At 42.7% G+C, this 22,385-nt stretch overlaps 2 protein-coding genes and 1 long non-coding RNA gene across 9 annotated transcripts in view; 1 reads left to right on the forward strand and 2 right to left on the reverse strand.

Annotated features, from left to right (window-relative positions):
* Window positions 1-7,989, reverse strand: part of KDM1A (lysine demethylase 1A) — a 28,073-nt gene extending 20,084 nt beyond the window's left edge. For 2 of the 6 annotated variants that reach the window (XM_086863600.1, XM_086863599.1), the window contains exons 1-2: window positions 6,205-6,504; window positions 3,434-3,599 (exon numbers count right to left, since the gene is read on the reverse strand). In XM_086863600.1, coding sequence (XP_086719726.1) covers window positions 3,434-3,599; window positions 6,205-6,489 — 451 coding nt within the window. In that variant the 5' untranslated portion in view covers window positions 6,490-6,504. Of the gene's footprint in view, window positions 1-3,433; window positions 3,600-5,592; window positions 6,125-6,204; window positions 6,505-7,786 lie in introns of those variants that run through there. The other 4 variants (XM_086863601.1, XM_086863603.1, XM_086863602.1 and 1 more) reach the window with 4 other exon arrangements.
* Window positions 7,990-8,381: 392 nt separating this feature from the next.
* Window positions 8,382-21,475, reverse strand: ZMPSTE24 (zinc metallopeptidase STE24). 2 transcript variants are annotated; one of them, XM_086863605.1, is made up of 10 exons: window positions 21,333-21,475; window positions 20,002-20,148; window positions 18,567-18,653; window positions 17,842-17,958; window positions 17,375-17,527; window positions 15,288-15,429; window positions 12,754-12,914; window positions 11,278-11,382; window positions 10,438-10,581; window positions 8,382-10,153 (listed from the first exon to the last, which is right to left on the reverse strand). In XM_086863605.1, the coding sequence occupies exons 1-10, from the start codon at window positions 21,447-21,449 to the stop codon at window positions 9,929-9,931; spliced, it is 1,398 nt and encodes a 465-aa protein (XP_086719731.1). In that variant the 5' UTR covers window positions 21,450-21,475; the 3' UTR covers window positions 8,382-9,928. The 2 variants fall into 2 exon arrangements, with proteins under 2 accessions (XP_086719731.1, XP_023796774.1); XM_023941006.2 differs by having other exon boundaries at window positions 20,673-21,475.
* On the forward strand, window positions 13,568-17,797 carry LOC111939023 (uncharacterized). Its single transcript, XR_002869151.2, has 2 exons — window positions 13,568-13,645; window positions 17,304-17,797. It is a non-coding gene; the product is annotated as an uncharacterized LOC111939023 (long non-coding RNA).
* Window positions 21,476-22,385: the final 910 nt, after the last annotated feature.

Genomic DNA, 22,385 nt, shown 5'->3' on the forward strand with positions numbered 1-22,385 from the left:
TAGGAACTGAAACAAGACAGACATTTTCTTTCAGTACAGAAGAGAAGCCATAGTTAGTACTTGTATAAAGTCAGTCTGCCAGCAGGGAAATAAAACTCACAGACAGACTGTGACAAATAACTGTATTTTGACAGGCCTTACAAGACCCAAGTTAGGATTCTGTGAATACACATATCTGCAACAGCAAGATATAATTTTTCACTTGATCTACATTGCAAGAACTTTATTTTGCAGGGAACATTTTCAAGACTTGCTTCCATTCTGGGAGAGACTAACACAATTGAAATATGAATATTTACGGTCAAGCATAGGCCATTAATTTGCAATAAGAGTTTCACCTGTGCCTTCCATAAATTAAGAAATTAAACAGATTCTGACTTAAGTCTACAGCATTCATAATCCCTGAATTAACACTGACAATGAGCAGAGGGGAAAAAATTGCTCTCAGCTTACTTACAAAAAGAAATCAGAATCTTCCTCTTCTCATCACTGTTACTTATTGTTTGGACACAATTCTAAATGCTACTCAGTCTGAGCAGAGAAGTATGGAAACAAGGTCTGATAGAGAAGATTGCCTCTCCTTCACTGGAAGAAAGGTTCTGGCTGTAAAGGAACTAGCAGCAAGCAAACCACTGATTCCTGTTAACAGCAAACTACTGCAGCTCAACAGAACATGAGCAGAATCTGCTCAAAGTCTCGAGGCAACAGAACAAGAGACCATGAGCTGAAGGGCAATGAGGAAGAAGGTCCACAAAGGAATCTACTTCATATAATTATCCACTGTCTCAAAGTTAAGAGTAGCTCCACATAAGTATCACAGAGTAATGAATTTATTTAGGAAAACAGACCAGTCAGATAAAATAAAGAGACAATGCACCACTAAGTTTGACCATTTCCTTGATCTTAATCTTGATCATATTCAGTTCCTTGGAAAACAGCACCTAAAAATATAGGATTACCACAAAGTAGGGATATGGACAACACTAACAGGCCAGGAGCAAGCAAGAAAATCCTCTGTAGTTCTAAAAATAAAAATCCAATTTGGTGAGGAAAAATAAAACAAAGATTCTTAGACGAAAAAACCCCAAAAAACAATAAAATAAGCAAGTTCCTTGATTCCAAAAGGGATACTGGCAAACAAGAATACAAATGTCATCAGTCAGCATTGAAAGGGAGTTTGGAAGGTTTTTGCTATTAGACAGTATTCCTCAAGCAAATAGAGAAGAGATACTCTAAGGAAGTTATCTTAACCATGAAATACTGTCACACACCTTTTAAAACTGCTCTGCAATAGCATGCAGTATAGCTTGCAATCCAGACTGTAATAGCCAAAACACCTGGAATTCCCCACAGCTGAACACATGAATGGAAACTACTCAAGGATGACCAACATTGTGCTGTCACCTGTAGTGTGACAATCATCCCCTTCACCATAAGCTGTCTGTGGGGACAGGCTAATAAAATACCAGACACTAGCACCAGGACATTTTTAAGTTGCACAATCAGGCTTTTCAGCTCAAAAGCTGTAATGTGACAACTTTATGTCTCTACTGCATTACCTGCATTTTTACAGGCTTTAAACACAGAAATTAGTTTTTTAAGGTCTGTAATGAAAAAAAATTAACAGTAATACCCAGGCTAACTAAAATTTTAGATTTTCAGTATGTAATCCTACTCTAGTATTACTTTCCAATTTAGTATTTCTTATTGAACACTTCAATTTTTCCTTCAAAGTGACAGACAGTGAAAATCTCAATTATAAACACTGCTTTTATATATAGCAGACTCCACGCCGCCTCCTCCTTCTAAAGGGTGGCTGAATTAGAAGTTTCAATGCACTTTTAACAGCCAGCATAAGATGACCTGATGTTCTTGACACCTATATTAATAAAGACAAAAATAGAGAGATCCACAAACATATATAGTGTCAGAAACCTTTAAAATTACAGCAAGAGTAGCTATGGAAATCTGTCTTTTTACTACTTCATTCCTTCATGCATATTCACAGAATTTCTAGGAACAGAGAAATTATATGATGACCTGAAATCTACTCATTTCTAGGCAGCTAAATACAGCCTGTTTGAAAATTGATTGTATTTAGACAGCTAAATACAGTCCTTGCAAAACAACTGCCTAACAGGGTGTTGTGTGTATAGAACAGCATGACTTATCACTGCTGATCTTCAATGTTTCTTCTTTCATGGGACAAAAACTGTTCCACAGTACTTCACTGTTTATGCCTCAAACTGATTTCAATAATCATTCTTAGAGGCACAAAATGGAATCTGAGAGAAATAAAAATGTGTATTAATATTAGGTCTCAATGACTAAACATGTCATCTAAGCTAAATGAAACAGTAAGCTTAAAATACTTATGTAACTACACCTATTAAAATCCCATTTTTGCTACATCAGCTACAACTGGGGTGGCAGGATTTTTATCACTGCAAGTATTTCAGTCAAGCATATGAGTTATAGTATTCCTGAATCGAGGCAGGAGCAAATAGCTGCAACAAGGAGAGGCTACAGTGGCAAACTGCAAGGGATAAAACACACCCAGAGCTTTTCATATTTTTTCTGCAACTCAGGGTAGGTATCCCCAAGCTAACATCAGTCCTATGTTCTCAAATCTGTCAGACAAAAAGAAAATTAAGACAATTGAGGACTAACAGTGACATCAGTGATGAACCTGCAAACACTTAACTACCAGATTTCAGCTCCTGTCTAACACCAACTAATATACACATTATCTCATGAAATTTCTTGACTCTGAACTTTGCAAAAGCATGACCCTCCAGGCAGCTGAGTGATACCTCACCAGCAGACCTGACTAATGCTGGCAGCTGTAAACACAATGGTACTGCTAATACCACAAATTTCAAAAGCTGCCTCCTGAACAAGACTGACCAAAAAACTTCTCAGTGTAAAGTGAAGCTGTAAGCTAATTAGGAAAGCACTGAAATTTAAGCAAACAGTATCCAACCAGAACTTAAGATTAGAGTCATAGTTTAAAGCCACAGGAATCACAGTAGTTTAAATCTGCTCTGCATAACAAACCCCCCATAAACCCAACCTCTTTTCTCTCTGAGGAATAAGCGAGTGTTGGAACGCGAGCAGGTGTGGCAGCGGAGAGCCAGAGAGGCTGTTCTGGTCAATAAGCTTTCAAAGACAACTCAGTAAGAATCATGAGAATCTAGCACAAGAGGTTTGGCTTCATTTGAAATTACATTAATGTATATTCCTATCTTTATCAGGCTGTTCTGCATTTCTCCCCTCCTTCCACATATGGGGCCAGCAAATAAAAACACTGTAGAACAATTATTCAAAACCAGATTGAAACCAGACATGGGATTCATGATGCCACACCCGGCCCTAGCTAATTTCTGTTAACAAATCAGGTAAACAGTTTCAGAGAAGGTCTCTCTCTACTCACCAGACGGCTCCTCTGGCTCACTTTCATTCTCTTCTTCTGCAGGAGCTGGTGGAGGTGGTGGGGGTAGTTTTTTCTCTTTCTCAGCTTTAGCATTTCTCTCTTCTTCAGAGTAATACTCATCTTCTGACAGGTTTGCAAGACTCTCGTCCATCTCTCTATACTCGACCTGTGAAAAGCATAACAGAACATAAACACACTGAAGATGCCTGTAAGTCAGGCTACTAACATTAATGTTCCAAGTAACAAAATTGCTTACAGTTGAAAGAAAAGGCTTGAGTTACTTTATGCAGATTCTTATTGCAGATACCATGTTATAAAATGCAACAAAGCTCAACAAGTTCCAAATGTTTCTGCCTCCTCCTAAAAAAAAAGTCTTTCTATAGTAGGAGCTTTCTACTCAGTTTATATGTGTTATATTATCATTTAACCTCTCTGGTTTCCTTGCCCTTCCTTCACAGCTCTGCGAAGGGATAAAAAGCAGCCCCTGTGACCACTCCATGTGTTTGAACTTGAATTTCATCTTCTAAGCACAGATGACCAGAAGTGAACACAAGATTTCCTGCAGAAATCCCACCTGTGCCCTCCCCACCTGGTCTCCTGCTTACTGGGAATCTTGTCCTGGTACAGAGGCTCACAGCTGCTTCCTTTCTAGAATGGTCACACTAGTGGCTCAACACAAGAAACATCCTTTCCCCTCATCCCCCCAGTCTGTATTGCTATGTATGTCTTGTTCTGTTACTGTTCTCCAGTAAAAATAAATAAAATTATCAGCCAAAAAGACTCACTCCAACTTGAAGGAAAATGGGAATCCCAAGAACTAGCCTGGAAGGGCTGCACCTCATACTGCTTAGTCAACTAAGTTTTAATACAAAGGAAAAAAGTTCTGTATGCTGCTATTAAATTTCCCTACTGATTGGAAAGGAAAAAGCATCTCTCAATATGCAGCCATGTGAAAAATAAAAAGAAAGCAACTAGTGATCCTCCAACATTCAACAGGTCAGCTTCCATCAGGAAATGACAAAAACAATTCTGGATTTCTCACCAGAAGAAAAAAATCTTTCATAGTACAAGTTCAGTCCAAAAAAGAGCAATAATGGGTACAATTAAAAGTAGCTTTGGGAAGTGTGTGTACAGGAAACCCCGGATTCTTTAAGATACTAACATATTCCATGATCTGCTATCTTTTAAATATTTACATTCCACAATGTCCAGCATATTTAGTTTTACACACTGTTGCACCTCCAGGACCTCCTGTGAGCTCCCACTCTGAAGCAAGTAACAGTGACCACTCAGCACATCCATGCATTACCACGGGTATTTGAAGCCACACAAAATTTAATTTCTGTCCAAAGGCCCTTTGAAGTCTCCCATTCCCGTTGAGCTTCCACAACTTTTGAAGATCAAGTTCAATAAAAAACCCTAAGCTTTTCCCTAGATTTATTTTTAACCTAGATACCCTCCCAAACTAAGCTCACACCACAGACGTTCATGGGAAGGTGGCCTCATGCTGGCCTGAGTGCTCAAGGGGACAGATGATGCAGCAAGAGACAAACAGCTTTTAACAGATGGGTATTGTCAATGCAAAGAAACACCACCAATACACAACCCACATAGAGCACTAATTCAAACTAGTTAACAGACCATTATAAAGAAGGAATGCTGCCTCTGAAGATCACAGAATGGTTTGGACTAGAAGGGACACCTTTCACTAGACCAGGGTGCTCCAAGCCCTGTCCAGCGTGCTCATAAACACTTCCAGTGATAAAGCAGCCACAGCTTCTCTGAGCAACACGTGCCAGGGCCTCAACATCCTCACTGTAAAATATGCCTTCCTTATGTCCAGTCTACACCTCCCTTATTTTGATTTAAAAGATGCACTGGACTGATCTACCTAACAGCTCCTATGTGCAAAGGACCAGTCCAGCTATCAGATCACACAATGGCTCTGAAGAGCCCCATTCAATGCAACAGGATAAAACAGTTCCAAGAAGTAATTTCAGCTTCCATGTCAAACACCCCAATCCCAAGCACACTCAAGATCTTCAATATCTTCAGAACAAAAAAAATCACAATGTTCTCGTATATTCAGAAAAACAGACAAAATTTACATACTAGAGACACAAATTATTTTACAGTTAGGTTTCATTGCCAAATCTCACCCTTCCGCAGCCTTGACTGAACTCTCCCAATACCAATGGAGGGAAGGTGAGGAACAGTGGACTGAGTGTGATCACCTTCACAACCCTGCAAAACCAGCATCATCCCATGTAAATGAGCCTCGAGAGGCTGCATCCATATACCAGAGTAACAGAAGGATTTGCTGATAAATTGCAAGCTCACGAGCGCTCCAATGCACTGCCATGGATTTGGGGTGTTTTTAATGCTCAGTATCCGGTCAGGAACCGCAAACGAAGTCCCTAAATAGCTGCAGAAAGCTCTCCTTTGTGACAGGGCACGAGTCCTCCGAGAGCCCACGAAGGTGAGCTAGAACAACAGGGGATCTAGATCTTAATCTTAAACCAACGGGGCCTCCTGCGCGCCCGCGTTTGTCCTCTGCACTCGCGACACCGGAGCACTCTGTCCCGGGATACCCACCCCCTTCGGGAGGAAGGGCCGGCCGAGCGGGGCCGGGACGCCCTGAGGGAGGGCCGGCCGAGCGGGGCCGGGGCCGGGACGCCCTGAGGGAGGGCCGGCCGAGCGGGGCCTGCCGGCGCTAGCGCGTCACGCACGAGGCGCCATCGGGGCCCACAACCGGACCGCCCCACACCTACTTTGGCTCGCTTGCGGCGGCTGGTCCTGCGGCCCTCGGGGGTCTCGGCGATGCCGGTGGTTTCGGCGCCGGGCGCAGGGGCGGCCCCGACGGCCGAAGGCTCGGACACACCGCCCGGAGGCGAGGCCCGCGGCGGCTCCTTCTTGCGGGGCGTGCGTTCCGAAGCCCCGCCGCTATCCGAAGAGGAGCCCAGGGCCCCGGCGGCGGCGGGCGGGGGCACCGGCGCCTCTGGCCCGGCCTCGCCGCCCGCCGCCGCCTCCGCGCCCTTCTTGCCGCCCGCCAGCATCGCCCCCGCCGCACAAAGGAGCCGCCGGGGCTGCGGCCCCAGCGCACGTCACATCCGGGCCGCCGCGCGCGCACCCTGGCGGCCCCGGGGCCGGTCCTGCGCCGCAGCGCCCCCTGCAGCTCGCGGCTCTCCTCGCACCCGCGCCCGGCCCGCGGAGCCGCCGCCGCCGCTCCCCGGGCGGGCCCCGGGCAGGCCCCGGCCTCGCACGGCGCTCCCGGCCATCGCAAACCCGCCCGCACACACAGCGATCCCACCGCTCCCCAGCCTGCACACCTGAGCCACGTGCACAGCAGCAGGACCTGCTGGCAGCAGTAAGGAGCCCTGCGGCTCCAACAGCCCTGTGTGAAGAAATGGAGGCCCTTGGAACGCTTTGAATGGGAGACGTTTATGCCTGTTTCATCACGGAATGGTTTGGATTGCAAGGGACCTTAAAGCCCATCCTAAAACATGGGCAAGGATACCTTCCACTATACCAGGTTGCTTCAAGCCCTGTCCAACCCGGACACTTTCAGGGATGGGCAGCCACAGCTTCTCTGGGCAACCTGTGCCAATTGTTCTTCAGTAAAGAATTTCTTCATAATATCTGACCTAAATCTACCTTTCTTCTGCTTAAAGCCATCCCTCCCTGTCCTGTCTGTTACTCAGGGCTATTGTCCAAAGTCCCTCTCAGCTCTCTTGGAGCTCCTTTAGGTCCTGGAAGGGGCTCTAAGGTCTCCCTGGAGCCTTCTCCAGGTGACCACCCTCAGCTCTTCCAGCCTGTCTCCAGAGCAGAGGGGCTCCAGCATCTCTGTGGCCTCCTTTGGACTAATTCCAACAGGCCTTTCTTGTATTGGGGATACCAGAGCTGGAGGATCAGCCCCGGGCACTTGTGTTACTGGGCTGCCAGCACACGTTACCAAGACACATCAAGCTTCATGTTCACAAAGGATTCAGTTTTAGTCCTTCTGTCACCTTTCAAGATCTGGCACTTTTCCTCAGCATATCTTCTCTAAGGTTTCTACTTAGACCAGCAGAAAAAGCTGCTAAGGCAGGAAACAGGAAGGCAAAGCTCCAGCCTTTGCACAGGACTCTGCTGGTGAATGTCCAGCAGTCCCACAGATGCCAGAGATGTTCTGCTCTAGGGTCCCTTGAGTACCTGAAGAGTATTTGCGAAAGGTAACAGACAACTAAATGCATGCTCACTAATTTTCTTGCTTCTTTCCTTAAAACTGGTCATTTCCTGGAAGGGATGGTGGCTTTGTCATGAAACAGGTGCTGGCCACATGGCTGTATAGACACTGTGGGAGTATTCAGGTACCTGGGAAGGCAGAAGTTGCACAGGAAGATTTTGGTGTAATTTTGACCATTCTCAGGGAGACAGGAAGCATTTTGAGGCTATAGAAGCTCTGCAAGATGTAGCTGATGCACTCCAGCTGGCCAGTAGAAATGTGGGCAGGTAGAAGCTGAGCAGCACACACTGACAATTGCAGTACTGAGAAGCAACTGGAGCAGAATGGAACCAACTCTGAAACCTTGTTCGGTAGTTATATTGTGACATCCAGCTAGAAGAACTGCAGAGATGACTAAGCACCGATGGGGGAGAAAAGGGTGTAAGAGGCAATTGCTATAAAAACACTACCTTCACCTGTGAGCCAGGTATTTTAAATATTTCATGCTTCCATAGGAACTGGCATTTCCTTCATCTTCACACTTTAATCTCCTTTTGTTTGCATTTACCCAAACTCCTGAAATAGCCAGAAAATTCATTTTTGCATACAAGTTTTACCTAATGGATGAAACAAATTATTTTCTCAAAGCACACTTAACATGTTTTCCATAGCTTTACACAAGCCAACATCTCATTCAAAACTTTACACATTTATTCTTCTGAATTGATAGATTCAAGTTAATGCTTTTATTTTTGAGGGCCTTTTATTAAATACAGTTAACATGACAAATATAGGCTCTCCAGATCTGTAAAACTGTCTCCTAAATCCGTATCTGTAGTTTAGCTTCATATTTGTTGGGGTATAAACACAATTAGAATAAGGCATACAAAGGGCTTTCAGCAACATCTTGTTTCACCCAAGACATCATTGTGCCCATCATCTTATAAGGCATTTTTCCCCTATGATCAGAAAAACAAATGTAAGCCAACAATAAAATATATGAGAGTATTCCAGCATGTGAAACAATGACAATTTGGTTTGATGACTTCTCTCTTTGTACAGAGCTGAGCAGAACTTTTTAATTTACTGCAGACAGAAAATCTGATTCATATATGGAGGATGTATATTCAGGCTGGTTAAAACATTTGTATGCACATGCAAACTTATATTTTACTTTTATTTTTACTTCAACAAAAGTAAATAGAATCCTATTTTTCATCAGAAAAGTCTGAGATAATGCTGAAGCCACTTCCATGTTTACCCACTTTGTTCTTCAATAACTGATATGGGCAAACTGTTTCCTGGGCTTTTAATATCTAAGAATTTTTATATATAAGAACAATGATGAAGAATAAATATGCCAACACTACTATTTCAGCTGGAATCAAATTAATGAAAAACCCTCAATGGAATGGAGGATAAGCCCCCTCAGAATCAAAGTGTGGCTCTGATACACTAGCTGAGCAACTGGACACTTCCATATACACACAAAATCTAGGCAAAGTACAACAGAAATGGAGGAACTAAGATGTGGAAAAAGAGAGAACAAGAGACAATTAGCAATTTTCTCAAACGTGTGGGTCCTGTTCTGATTCTCTGTAACATCCTTCCATACCCCAGCAGCACTGTGGGCAATAGGAGCAGCCTAATCCCACTACGATGCTACTAAACACCACCTAGTGCTCATTTTCAAGGAAGACGTGGTAAATTTCCTCAGCTATAATTCATCCTTCTTCCCACACTTCAGAGAAAGAAGGTTTTATTAAGTAGCATTTATCATTATGACAGACAATGCAGGAGAAAAGCCTACAGCTGCATTCAGCTTTTTAAAACACACTGGCAAGCACAAGTATCATTATACAGGAAATCAAGTCACCCAAAGCCTCTTCACTGTGAAGAGGGTGAGACTGGGAAGGTTCACAGAGTGCTGAGAATAGAAAAAGGATCAAAAGCAATGTTCAAGGCATACACAAACTGAAGAAAAAGGTGCTTTGAAGTCTACACTTGTTTTCCTCCCTTTAAAAGTCTATACTATGATATGGAAATAAAAGTCAGTGTGGCGGGTGTGGGGGAAGGTCTTCACCCAGTACTTGTTCTAAATTATGTTCCACAGTTTTGTTTTTGTTAAAAATAAGTCATTTATAATTTAATACCTGTTTCAGGATACTCAGATCTGTGGTGCTGTTAACAGCGCACTTAATTTGCATTATCCATTTAAAAAAAATTAAAAAGCAGCTCTGAACTTTGCTTCTGAGATGGAAGCACGGTCTCTGAACCAGCAATCACTGCTGTCACTCTTGCTTTGCATCTTTCAAGGCCTGAAGTCTTTCTAAAAGGGGTGGGTGGGAGTAATGCCACATTGAAAAGATCCAGTCAGAAACAGGGAATCCTAAATTATCTTTGTTTAGCTTGATCAAAGCAGAATATAGGTCTTTAGCCTTCCCAAGTTCCTTGGCAAATGCATCTGCTTGAAACTCAAATCGTCGGCTTAATACGGTCAAACAAAATGAGAGAACCTGTGGAGAGAAATGCATTAAAAATTATTTTAAAATTCAGCTCTCTGCAGATTCCTTCAGTGCCAGTAAATACCACATCTAGCTTCCCACATCCCACACATCACTGTGGCTGCAGACTGATCTCACTAAGCTTTATCCAAGCCACACCAGAAACTGGGAGTGCTACCCAACATGCAGCACTAAGCCTGATTATCAATACAGCCCCTTCAAACTTCCCCTGACAAAACAGAATTATTATTTAAATAGGATGATACTTCAGTGTCTATGTCTTGAAAACAATTTACCTCATTGTAAGGTGAAAAAATGAACTGGAAAATAATCATCAAGCCTATCAGGGTAGGCTGGGTGTCATAGAAACCAAATGCAGCAAAGAGTTCTTTTTGACCAATTAGCACAGCAAACAAGAAGAAGCAAAGGAAGGAATTCATCTGGAGAAAAGAAAAAAAAACCATTCTTGATTAGGGTAAGTCATTACATAACATCACATTATAAATTTGCACATGGATGCCACTGTAAAAAAAAAACAAATAGATTACTTTTGAACTAATATACAGAGAGGAACAAACAGTCGGTCTTTACCCACTTTCTGAAAATGCAACAGTAGAAGAACAATTATTTTCTGTCAGTGAGCAAAAAACAAGTAATGAAGGGAGATGAAAAGGCAAGAAGTGAGGAGAGAGTATGGGATAGAACCCATCTCCTTGGAATTAAGCATAGGTTATGAAAAGTTTAAAGCTAAACAAAATGTGTCTGTGCTGTGTTGTGCTTCTGTTCCTGGAAACAATCCATGCTTCCATCTAAGCTGTGCAGGGTTGTGTACAAGCATTGTGCCTGCCTGGCTTTTCAGAGCCAAGAGGCAGGACCATGCCATAGCAAGTTTTCTAGAGAGGGTGATTAGCTATCCAAGTGGTTGTTTGGTCTTTTTAGAGTAAAATGGAAGGTTCCAGAATATTGTTTGTTATTGAAACAGGAGCAACAGAAAAGAAGGATGGCTGTGATCCAGACCAACTCTCTGTCACACAGTGTATCAGGTGAATGTACACTAACAAATCTGGAAGAGGGCATTTGGAAACAGCTGTAATTACAGATGCTCCAGGGAAAAAAACCAGTTTAAAATAACTTACCTGGCTGATGATTATATTTTTGACAGTATGACCTAGTTTCCAGTGACCCAATTCATGACCAAGTACAGCCAGAACTTCTTCATTTTTACATCCTTGTTTCTTATTCTGAGGGAACAACAAAGCAGAAATATTGTCAGGTATGTCTGAACAGAACCAAATAAATTTTACTCATTTGCTTTTTCCTTGATCACTTAAGTGTCCCTAGATCAGGCCATTCCCTCTAATACCAGAAACACACACATATAACTTCTTGCTGAGCTTTTTTCACAAAGATACTTACAGGAATATAATCTTTCAAGGTTAAGATTTCTACTATAAGGTGGTGTTCTCTTATTTCTGTGTATGCAGACTGATGCAAACCTGAAAGGACTCTGGAAGATTTGCCTTCCAAACACTCTCCTATCCCTTCTCATCCTGTTTCTTTACTCAAGGAAAGCATTACACTGGAAACAGGTATTCAGAGCTGCAGACTTTCAGAGGAGAATTCAAAGCAAAGCCCTGTTTCTACTTTCCTTCAACACTTAACATATAGCCTTCCTCCCAAGGCAGTACTGCTCCTTTTAAAAAGAACTGTCCTCTTCAAAAAGCCCTATATAGCCTTAAAGCTATAATTAGGAAGGACATCTGCACCTTCAAAGATCCATTAGCAAGTCAGAAGCAAACACAAAGGCTGAAGAACCTGTTGAAATGGAATACAGACTCTCATTATGACTAGATCAGGTGAGCTCAACATCCTCTCCTCTCACCACCCACTTGTTATATTTTCCAAACAAAACCCTGGGCACCACTACTGTGGTGTCAAGGAACAGAAGCTGGACTGAACAACAATCTAGACATTGGCCTAACCTTATAGGCTGCACAAGGCCATTTTTTTTTCTCAGAATAACTCCTTCAGGTTATTCAGAAAGTATTCTATTAGCTTTAGTCATTGTCATACTCTTCTGAGGCCACAACAGCTGTTCCAGCAGACTCATGATATGCAGCTGCACTTCAAAGGAGAGGCCAGTGCCAGGCCACCATCCTGTTCTTGACCAGGGCATGGGAGGATGCACATGTGCACTCTATCTGTGCCTCCCACACCAAAAACTGCATGCAGTAAAAGGCATGCAAATGACACACTGAGAATTAAAAGTATTTCCTTCAAAGGGAAGCATTGTTATGGCAGTCCCAAAAGTTGATGAGCTAAAATCCTGAACAGGTCCCTTATTCAAAGAATTATAGGGAAGATCTAGTTTTTACATGCAGGGAACTAATGTTTTGCTAAATGCCCTGTGGGTTTTTACAGTCTGTGGTGCTATCTGCACAACTCACACAGCCCCAGAAATTCCAATTAGCAAACCAGGCATACTTTGGTGTTGAAATCATTAGGGTTTGGGTTTTAGCAACTTACTCAGGACCTTTAAAATACATTAGAAAACACAAGGGAATATCTCACCAAGAAATTAATATAAACAACACAATGAAGGAAAAACTCACTTTGGTTTTAGACTTTGTTTCTTCATTCTCACCATCTTCTCCTTCTGCTGGTTCTTTGTTCAAAGCAGAATAGTCTTCCAGGAGTGTGTCGAAGAGTACTATCCGCTTATTCTTGAAGAATCCATAGAAATAAGCATTGCTATGGGAGGAACGCTTAGAACCTGATGGGGAAAATTTAAAGACTGAATAATAATTTAAATCTGAATAATCCCATGCACCCACAAACACAGACCAGATTCTTACAGAGGAATTCTCAGAGTCCCCAAATGAACAGTAGCCAAACTCAAGCAGATCTGTTTGGAAGCTGAGGCATATTCTAAAATCTAAGCAATGATGACTCCCATAGAGAAATGTAGCATGTAATCACTAAAAGCACTAAAACCATAAGAGTAGTTGTAAACATCTAATGTCCAAGAAGAAAATCAAATTCTATTGCAATTTCAGATTTAGAGTGGAAAGAGCATTCTACACTGACACTGCTCCAGGCAAAGAACCTGTGCCAAGTTATGTAGAATTCTTTCAAATGTGCCAGCAAAAATGAACAGAAACAGATAAATATGAAGACTTTAGAAACAGATAAGAAGAGTTAAATTACAGATAACATAGTTCCTCAATACTATTTTTGTTTGCAATAGGCCATTTTGTACAGCTACCTTTATCTAGATCAGGTCAGTCATGGATTGTTTCTGCTGTCAATAAACCTAGGCCCAAGAAACTCATCTCTTTCCATGAAATGTGGAGAATTTCAGTTAATAATAAGATTATTAATAATAATTTAAATAAGATTAAAAAGCTTATTTTTTCTTATGGACAGAAGCTGTTGCAACATCAGGATTGAAAGCTGTCTCTATGAGAGCAGAAGAGGAATCCCCTGGGTTTTTTGCAGCAAAGGGTAAGTTGGAAGGCACCTGCCCTAAAACACTCAGTATAAATGTATGAACTGCATAAACCTCTTAGGACACAAATATCCAGTGCTCCACTGGAAGTCAACCTGTAGATGGTCATTGTGACCTTCAGCATCAAACCACAACAGATTAACAGAGGAAAACACTGGTCAGAGTATGACGTCTCAGCATCTGGTCCCTTCCCAGTGAAGAAATCTGAATAGCAACAGGATAGTAAGGTTTCCTTTCATCTGTATGCAATAAAAACCTTCATCCTTCACTAAATGTTGGTGTAGAAAAAACCTTTGTAATCTGCCTCTTGCAGAATGAACTTTGAAGGCAAAGGACTTGGTGGCACATTTTACTAAGAAGTTAGTTCTAGAGTGGGAAGAGCCAAAAGAGAATGCAGAAAAACACCAGTAAAAAGATGTTCCCACAGTCAATCACCTGTGTCAAAAGGGAATGGTGCTGGCTTAATATTCTTAAGAATTCTACAAAAAAAAAAAAAAAAAATTAAAGTGGGGAGGGGGTGAGGAGGGGCAGTATTTGGAAGTTTGGCAGCCTCCACTGAAGTCCCCTGCCACTTAAGCAGACATGCTGAGGTCAGTGCAGGACACTGCACAGGGGCTGCAGGACCAACAACTGGTTCATGGTACTTTTCCCATTGTTAAAAGCTGGGACACAGCCAGCGATGCATTTGGGGAAACTGCAGCACAAACCTCTGCACTGACTCTCAAGCTTGAAAAGCTTTAGCTTGGCTTGAAAAGAGAAGAGTTTCATGTGTCCCAAGTGTGTCAGTGGTTCTGAGCAGCACTGAGGGACAACTCTGGCAGGATTTGACCAGTCCAAAGCTTTGAGTCACAGGTTCTAGGCTAGATAAAGCCTTCACCACCCTCTCCAACAGCAAACTTCTATCATTTTAGGTCTTTATGCAATCTCATACTGCTTTCACAAAGTAAATAAAAACACCTCTGAGCATCACAGGTGGTGCACAAACCAAAAAAAACTTGGGAAAGCCCCTGAAATCAAGTTCAGACAGGAGCAAAATAAGTAATAGCGGAAATGTCAAACAGTAAAGTACTCCATGAACATGGAATTGAAGTTACATGGCAGCTGACATGCTCCATGTCATATTCCATGACCTGAGAAAAAAAGATGAGAAAGTCAGTATCAGAAAGTGAAAAAAATTAGTCTCAAGTAGAAGGTGTGAGACCATCCAGATACAGTATAAGAAACCATCTTTGTGAACATCTCAAGAAGTAGGTATTTTTAATTTTCAATACTTTTTCAATTGTTTTACCAAGGACTTTGAGACACGGCTAAACTGAAACTAGAAAAATTAAAAAGCTATTGCCTTTGTTTCACAGTTCTAAAACTGTAATCTTGAATTCTTTTGTGCTTCCACTCCTGACTGAGCTGTGTATTTCCATACTCCATAGACCCAGGAAAATGCTTCCAACCAGAGGATGAGTTCAGGCTGTGAATTGAGCTTCAGGAAAAAGACCAGGAAAATGCTACAGACCTTGGCTAGTATTGCAGTATCTGAGTAATGCAAGCAACTGCCCTACTACAGCATCCACAATCAATGCTAAAACCCCACAAATTTAAAATGACAAAGCCTTTTCATTTAAAAAAATAACAAAACCTCACCTTCAACAACATACACCTTAGTCAATGGGAAGTCAATGCTCTTTGCCATTGTTTCAATTTGCTGCTTGAGCTCTCCCTCCGGAAGCGGAATGAATTTATCAAACAAAGGTGCAATATAGTCTGCATAGATTGTAACAAGCACCTGCAAACACATGCAGATATTAAGAACAGGGCATGCAAATGTGTTTACTACTAAAGGTGGAACAAAAAGTTCCAAAAGAGGGCACAATTTCAGAAAAAACACTTGGGAAAGCTTCCTGTATGAAGTGGGATCTAGAGCCAGGCTCTCTATGGGCTGCTTTGTCTGGTGGCCAGTCCACAGTTCAGCATACTGTGTACAAACCACCTACACAGCCTACATCAACACCTTGAGCAGAACTGGTGTGAACAGTGCAGAGGACAAGGCCTCTGGGCAGCTGGGAGCTCATCATTGCCAAGTTGTCACTTCCACGCACTACACCAATCCTGGAAAGCTCTGAAGTGTTTCATACTCAGCTGCAGACATGAAGGAACCAGGAGATAGAAGAAGTGGGATCAATTCCTACTAACTTGCAAAACAACTGTTTAAAAAGAGGCAAGAAATTTCATGTCCCCTCTTTTCTTTCCATGTCCCAGCTGACTGCAGGGCTGAGGCAGTTGTCTGCCTGATGCCTCTGGCTCTACAATGACTAACAGCCTTGACCTAAAACCATCACTACAGTGCACCTGCATCTTTTCAAACTGGCATCAGCTGCAGCCCAGCTGAGAAAGCCAGAACTAGAATAAAGTGATGGAAAGGAAAACTGAACTTCCTTTCCTCACACTCTGGATCACCACAAAATTATTTTTATTTATTTATTTTAAAAGTTTAAATTCTGGTTAGCAAAAAAGGAACAGGATGTGAGAGGCAAATAGACATCAACATTAACTTCAAAATGATCTTGATACGTTTTATTTCACTGAAAAAAAATATGTGGAGTTTTGACAGTGTGTGCACTGTTGAAAAAGTTCAGTGAAAATGAAAATCAGAAAAATTGACTTTTGCAAATTCACAGCAAGCGAGGGCATTAATATAAAACACCACTAAAAATGAGTTATTTTTGTTACTGCAATTTTTAGGGGCTTAAACCTCTGCAGATATTTTGCAGAAGGTGTAGGAGGGTATTTCATAAAGTAGAAATCAGCTTTTCAGTCCATAACAGTGTTTCAGACCATATAGCATGTGGGGACTAATTTTAAGGTTTTATCTCAGATCTTTGTGTAATGCCTTGATATCAGCAGGCATAACAGACTAGTAGGAGGATGCAACTCTAACTCTGATTACAGAGGTATGGAACTGGAATTTTTCCCTAAACTAGGCTCTAAAGGGTAAATGTAATATGTCATAGGATGATTCTGCATTTCAAAGGCTGTTAAAACACAATAAGGCCTGAAATTCTATAAAATTGCAATGAGGTGGCAACACACCAATTGTCTAAACATGCACTTAACCCTCAGGGGTGGAGAGGGCCCAGAGGAGAAGAGTGAGCCAGGAGTGCTAAGTGTTCTTTCAATACAGAAGTTTGCAGCTCTGCCAATATGTTTTATTTTCTAGCTTTTGTTGTATAAAAGATAGACCAACCCCTGTTATATCTAGTTCTAAAGTATCTGTAGCACCTCAGGACAAAATCTATGTGGACAGCTCAGCAGGAAGGTGCAGGCAGAGCGAAAATAAAAAACTAGTTTGTGATAGGAGAGCGAGAGAGAGGAACATGGCTTCAGCTGCACATGTTCTGGTTCTCACCTCTATACTTATGAGAAAGGAAAACAAATCACCACACAGTATTTCCAGTACCTATTCTAAAGCTTTATCAGTGCTTATCTTTCAATTGCTGAAGACACTCCATTACTAACTAGATTAGATATAGATGACAATAATATAGACAACTAATATGAGCTATTATTCCTGAACAAGTACATTGAGAGCAAGACACTCTGTTAAAGTTTGTAGACATTAAAATTCCTAGGAGATTTAGATTTTTCTTCATTTCCTTTCAGCCATGTTCAGCATGCTGAGCCATGCCAGGAAGCTGGAGTCTGAAGAAACCCAAACATCCTTTCATACTCACCAAGGAAACAACTAATGTGAAGAGCCAGGCATAGATAAAAAAGTAGTCTCCCCCTATTTTAATAATGTAAAGCAGAAGGGATGTCACTGGCAACAGAATACACTGAGTCACGACAAACTTCTTGATAGCATCCTTAAAAAAAAAACCCAGCGTCTGCAAAGAAAGGAAAAATTATATCAGTGATATATCAATGTAAATATTACATGCCACTCTGGTTAGTGAACTGATCCCTTCAGTTAAGACAAATGGCAAAACAGCAATGCCAGTGTCATAAGAAAATCAGAGTCATTCAAAGAGGAGCTCCCCTAGTAGCTCCTTACAACCACACAGACTCAAGCCCATGCAGATGCACTCTTCCTTAGTAAAGCCTGACCCAAACCATTATTTTGTGTTGCACATTCATTAAAGGACCAGTCTGTCTAACCAATCTGAACCAATTTGGTCAGTACAAGTGCTCTCTGCATTACCTGTTGATTGAAGCCATGTTTCTCTTCTATGACAAATGTATTATATAAACTCCATGGGAGACCAGTCACTGCACTGAAGAGTGTTGCAAGCAGCAGAAATACCAATGACTGAACAATCTAAAAAGCAAAACAAAACCACCTGATATTTACTGATCCATACTAACAAATATTCTGGGTGTTAAAAATGGCTTTTAGGTCAGTGGTTTAACTGAAACCGGTTAGAAGATTATGATGCTATATAAATTCACAGAATTAGCTTGTACATGATGACTAATTATTGCTCACTATAATAGCTTACTAAGGATTTGGAACACAAATCTGGATACATGCCTCATCTACAGCACAAAGGTAACATAAGCAGTAGACTCAAATTTCTTACCCTTTCAGTGTGCAGGTAGATCAATTCTAGGATTAGTAAAAAGGAAACACTCAAATAAAGAGCTCCCAAAACCCCAGCCCACCACCTTATTTGACTCAATCAGATACCAGACTTTGCTTTCAACATATAAGGCTGTTTTAATTAGTAAGCTAATTTAAAAGCAAGCTAATTCACTGTTACCAGTTCTCAGAATCACACAGTCATTGTGTGCACCAGGAATTATGTGTTATTTTTACTGTGTTACAGCTTAGCTAAATCTAACTTTTAACTAAATACCAATTTAAAAATAAAAATTATTATTGCAGTAGGGACAAAATACTTTCAAAGAAATTTAAAGCCTACTTACCTCATATTCTGGTCCAAACCCAGCACGGCCAGAGATCTGACCAGACAATTTCCACAGAAAAGGAATTCCTCCACAGAGGAGAATCATCTTAAAAACAAAACCACATACCACAGAGGCAGTATGAAACACACTGTCATCTTAGTCTACTAAAATTTCAGCATGATAGGAACCTGTTAAGGATGAATAAGGCAAGTTTTATAATTAGCTTTCTGCCACCCCTCTGATTTTGACAGTGATAAAACAAGCCTGGAATATCTGGCAATAATTAATTTTTACTTTAAAGAAGTAGAGAGCAGATAATTGATTTTTTTTTCCTGTGAAATACTAGCTTATTTCCAAGCCTATTTTCTGTAGACTTTGCAGCTGTATTGGCTCAGACATAAAGTGTATCTTCAGAAGACCTTAAAGCCCGTGTGCCCTGTGGTTGTGTGTGTATATATATAAATATACATATATCCATATGTCTTGCAGAGGAGCTGCCCTCCTCTCCTAGAGCAGAAGTTCACCTGCATTCCCTGCCCAGAGAAAAACCCAGTTCCACTTTCAGTACTGGAGTTGCTACAGATATTTTGAAGAAAGCTTCATGGTCTCCTCCTTGTGTTTGCTCCCAGCATCTCCTGCCATACTGGCTGCCAAGGAACAAGGAGTGAACATTTGGGGTACACCACCACCAAAGAAATGCCAAGCTAGAGCTATTGAAGCAAGTGTTCACGACAGCTCACAGCCAGGCCTGGCATTTCTCATACAGCTCAACTTGTAAATATCTCATATTTGCTTTCTTAGCAACTGATGCATCACTATATGTATAAATCAGTTTTTTTACTTTGCAATGCCAAGCAGTTCAGGATTCCTTTTTGTGCTACTGATGAGCAATGCATTTCAGAAGTGAGTTAGAAGAGGTTTCTCTTCTCCTAAGACTGTAAATCACACACATAAATATTTTGTTCTAACAGTTCTGTTTCTTCATCTATGTAAATGCTACTTGCCCAGTGTAATTCTTCTTATACTTCAGAAGTACCCACTGGTACGCTCTGTTCTCACAGGCTGCTCTTTTTACATTCTACTTAAATTTTATCCAAAAACTAAAGTAGTCGCATTCCTCCAAACACAGGGAAAAGTCTGTATTTTAACAATTTAAAATAACTCTCATATTGCTTAATTATTTTTCAATGGAAACTATTATAGAATATAATTAAAATGTAAGCTAACATTGTAGTTGTGCAGCATGACTCAGCACTGCTGAAAGAAATTACATGCTTTCTGAATAATTACTTGTTTTTGTATAGCAAATACAGCTACAAACAAAAACAGAATGGAAATTTCAGTGTTTGCTGTAAGACACCAGAATGCCAATGGTTCAGCTGCATGTGATCACTAAGAACCAAAGCACTTCACAGTTTGAGTACATGAAAAATATCATATGAAAGGTACTCACAGTGCCCTCAACCTCTGAATAGAGGCCTGACCAAAAGCTGAAAGTACTTTTGTCCAGCTGATAGAGACGAGATTTTTCAAATGTTTCTGAGTCCATGATCTGTCCCAGTTCCTGTGGTACATGTGTTGTTGTTCTATATACCCGCCTCTGAAAAATTGAAGACAAAACTTAAAGTCTAGACCTAATATTTTAAAGCAGATAAGTAAGATTTAAGAGTAACACATAAAATGATCCCATGGGCCAACACAGAAAGTTAAAAAATAAAGGAAAAACAACACACAAAGGAACAAATATTCCTAAATTCCAGTTTTCTATCAAGTTCTAAATATAAAACTGCAGCATAATTATTATGATGTAACCAGGAACTGAATTGCTGGCTTAATAACTTATTTTGAGTAGTTCAAATACAGATCACACAAGCTGATTTTTCCTCAGGATGTTACTGCACCACAGTTAACGTCTAAGCTGATTTTGAATGAAAACACCAGATCCTCCCGTGCAAACCATGTGACTTCACCAGAATGCAGACCTACAGAGTGACTGCACAAACGAGGTGTTCGTTCATTTTCAGTAAAGAACTTGCCCCTTGAAAATTTTTTAAGACTAAAAGCCTTTTTCCTCAGCTGTCTTGTTTCAGTATACTTATCCGTTGTCTGAGGAAAAGCTCCTACCCTTTGTCATTTCAAAACACATTCTCCCCTCATCAGGCATCAGGCTGCACGGTCCCCGATCGCAGGGCTCAAACACCTGGCTGTGTGTGCAGATGCGGCTGGCAGGCGACAGCCGGGACCTGACCAAAGGGACACTCCGTCCTCTGTGTCGTATTCTGCAATAAGAAGCGAGGGCTGGGATGTGCCTTCCAGGGTGGCCATCGCTCGGAGGCTGCCCAGGCATCGCCTGCTCGGGGAGGTGCTGAATGACGGCCTATGCAGCGCTTGTAGCGCTTCCTTCCTCTTTCCTTCACCGGTTAAACTGACGTTATTTCAACTCACGCGTTTCCTCATTTTTGCTCATTCCGCTCTCTCTCAGCTGTCCCGGGGAGGAGGACCGAGCTGCTGAGGTGCGGAGCCGCCGGTGACCCCACCGCGCTCACCCAAGCCGCACTGGGAGCGTTCCCATCATCCTGAGGCCGCGCCCCGGGACAGGGCCGAGCCCTCCACAGGCAGGGGATAGGCCCCCCATCGCTCGGCTTCGGCTCCAGCCCCGGCCACAGCTCCGGACCTGGTCCCGGACACCCTCCACAGGAGGCCGGGCCGGGCCGGGCCGGGCACAGCCCCGTCCCGCCAGCGACCGTTCCCGCCAGCCACCGTCCCCGCCAGAGCCTCACCAACCTGCCGGTGCGCCAGAAAAGCCTCCCAGAGGTAGACGGCCCACGAGAAGAGCAGGACGGAGCAGAAGATGCGGCGCTCAGCCGGCAGCTCTGCCCACAGGTCGCCGGACAGCGCCATAGCCGCTCCACCCGCCGCACGCTGCGGCGCCGCCTGGCGGCCGGAGGAACCGAGGGCGGGGCGGCAGTGAGGGGCGGCGGCGGCGGGCTCCGTGAGGGGCGGCCCTGAGGGGCGGCGGCGGCGGCGGGCTCCGTGAGGGGCGGTGGGCTCCGTGAGGGGCGGTGGGCTCCGTGAGGGGCGGTGGGCTCCGTGAGGGGCAGCCGGCTCCGTGAGGGACGGCGGCAGCGGCGGGCTCCGTTGAGGGACGGCGGCGGCGTGCTCCGTAAGGGGCGGTGGGCTCCGTGAGGAGCAGCCCTGAGGGGCAGGGGCGGCAGCGGGCTCCGTGAGGGGAGGTGGGCTCCGTGAGATGATGAAGTACGGCGGCAGCGGCGGGCTCTGGCTCAGCTCTGCCCGGCACGGCTCCGCCCGGCACGGCTCGGCCACCCCGGTCAAGCACGTGTGTGTGGCAGCATAGCGAGGATCTGGGAAGACGTTTGGATTATTTTTCTTCAGTATAAATTACTCAGACTGCGCACAATAATGCATATAAAGCCTCGTTAGTACTTGTCCAAAACCTTTTACAGAAACACTAAGAGAAGTACAGAAATTAACACTGACTACTGCAGTACTTACTGATTTATTTAAAGCTGAAACGCGCACGTCAGATTTGGTGTGTGTAATGCTCCGCGAGGACAGCACGGCGCTGCTGGAATCCAGAGCTCGCCCGGCAGCTGGGGACAAGCAAGCCATGCAGAGCACAGGGACTGCCCAACTGACAAAGATGCAGTAAGAGGCCTGTTAACGTTTAGCCACTTCTAGATGTGGCATTTTAGTATCAGTCACTTATCTAATTTCGACCAGCATAAAGTGTAACAGAACGTGTCTGTGGATTTTTAGTAATTAATTTTTAATAAAATAACGCAAACTTAATGTTCTCATTATCAGTTACCTATTATA

The sequence above is a fragment of the Cyanistes caeruleus genome, chromosome 26 (assembly GCF_971803275.1).
Source record: "Cyanistes caeruleus chromosome 26, bCyaCae1.hap1.1, whole genome shotgun sequence".
Lineage (NCBI taxonomy): Eukaryota > Metazoa > Chordata > Aves > Passeriformes > Paridae > Cyanistes > Cyanistes caeruleus.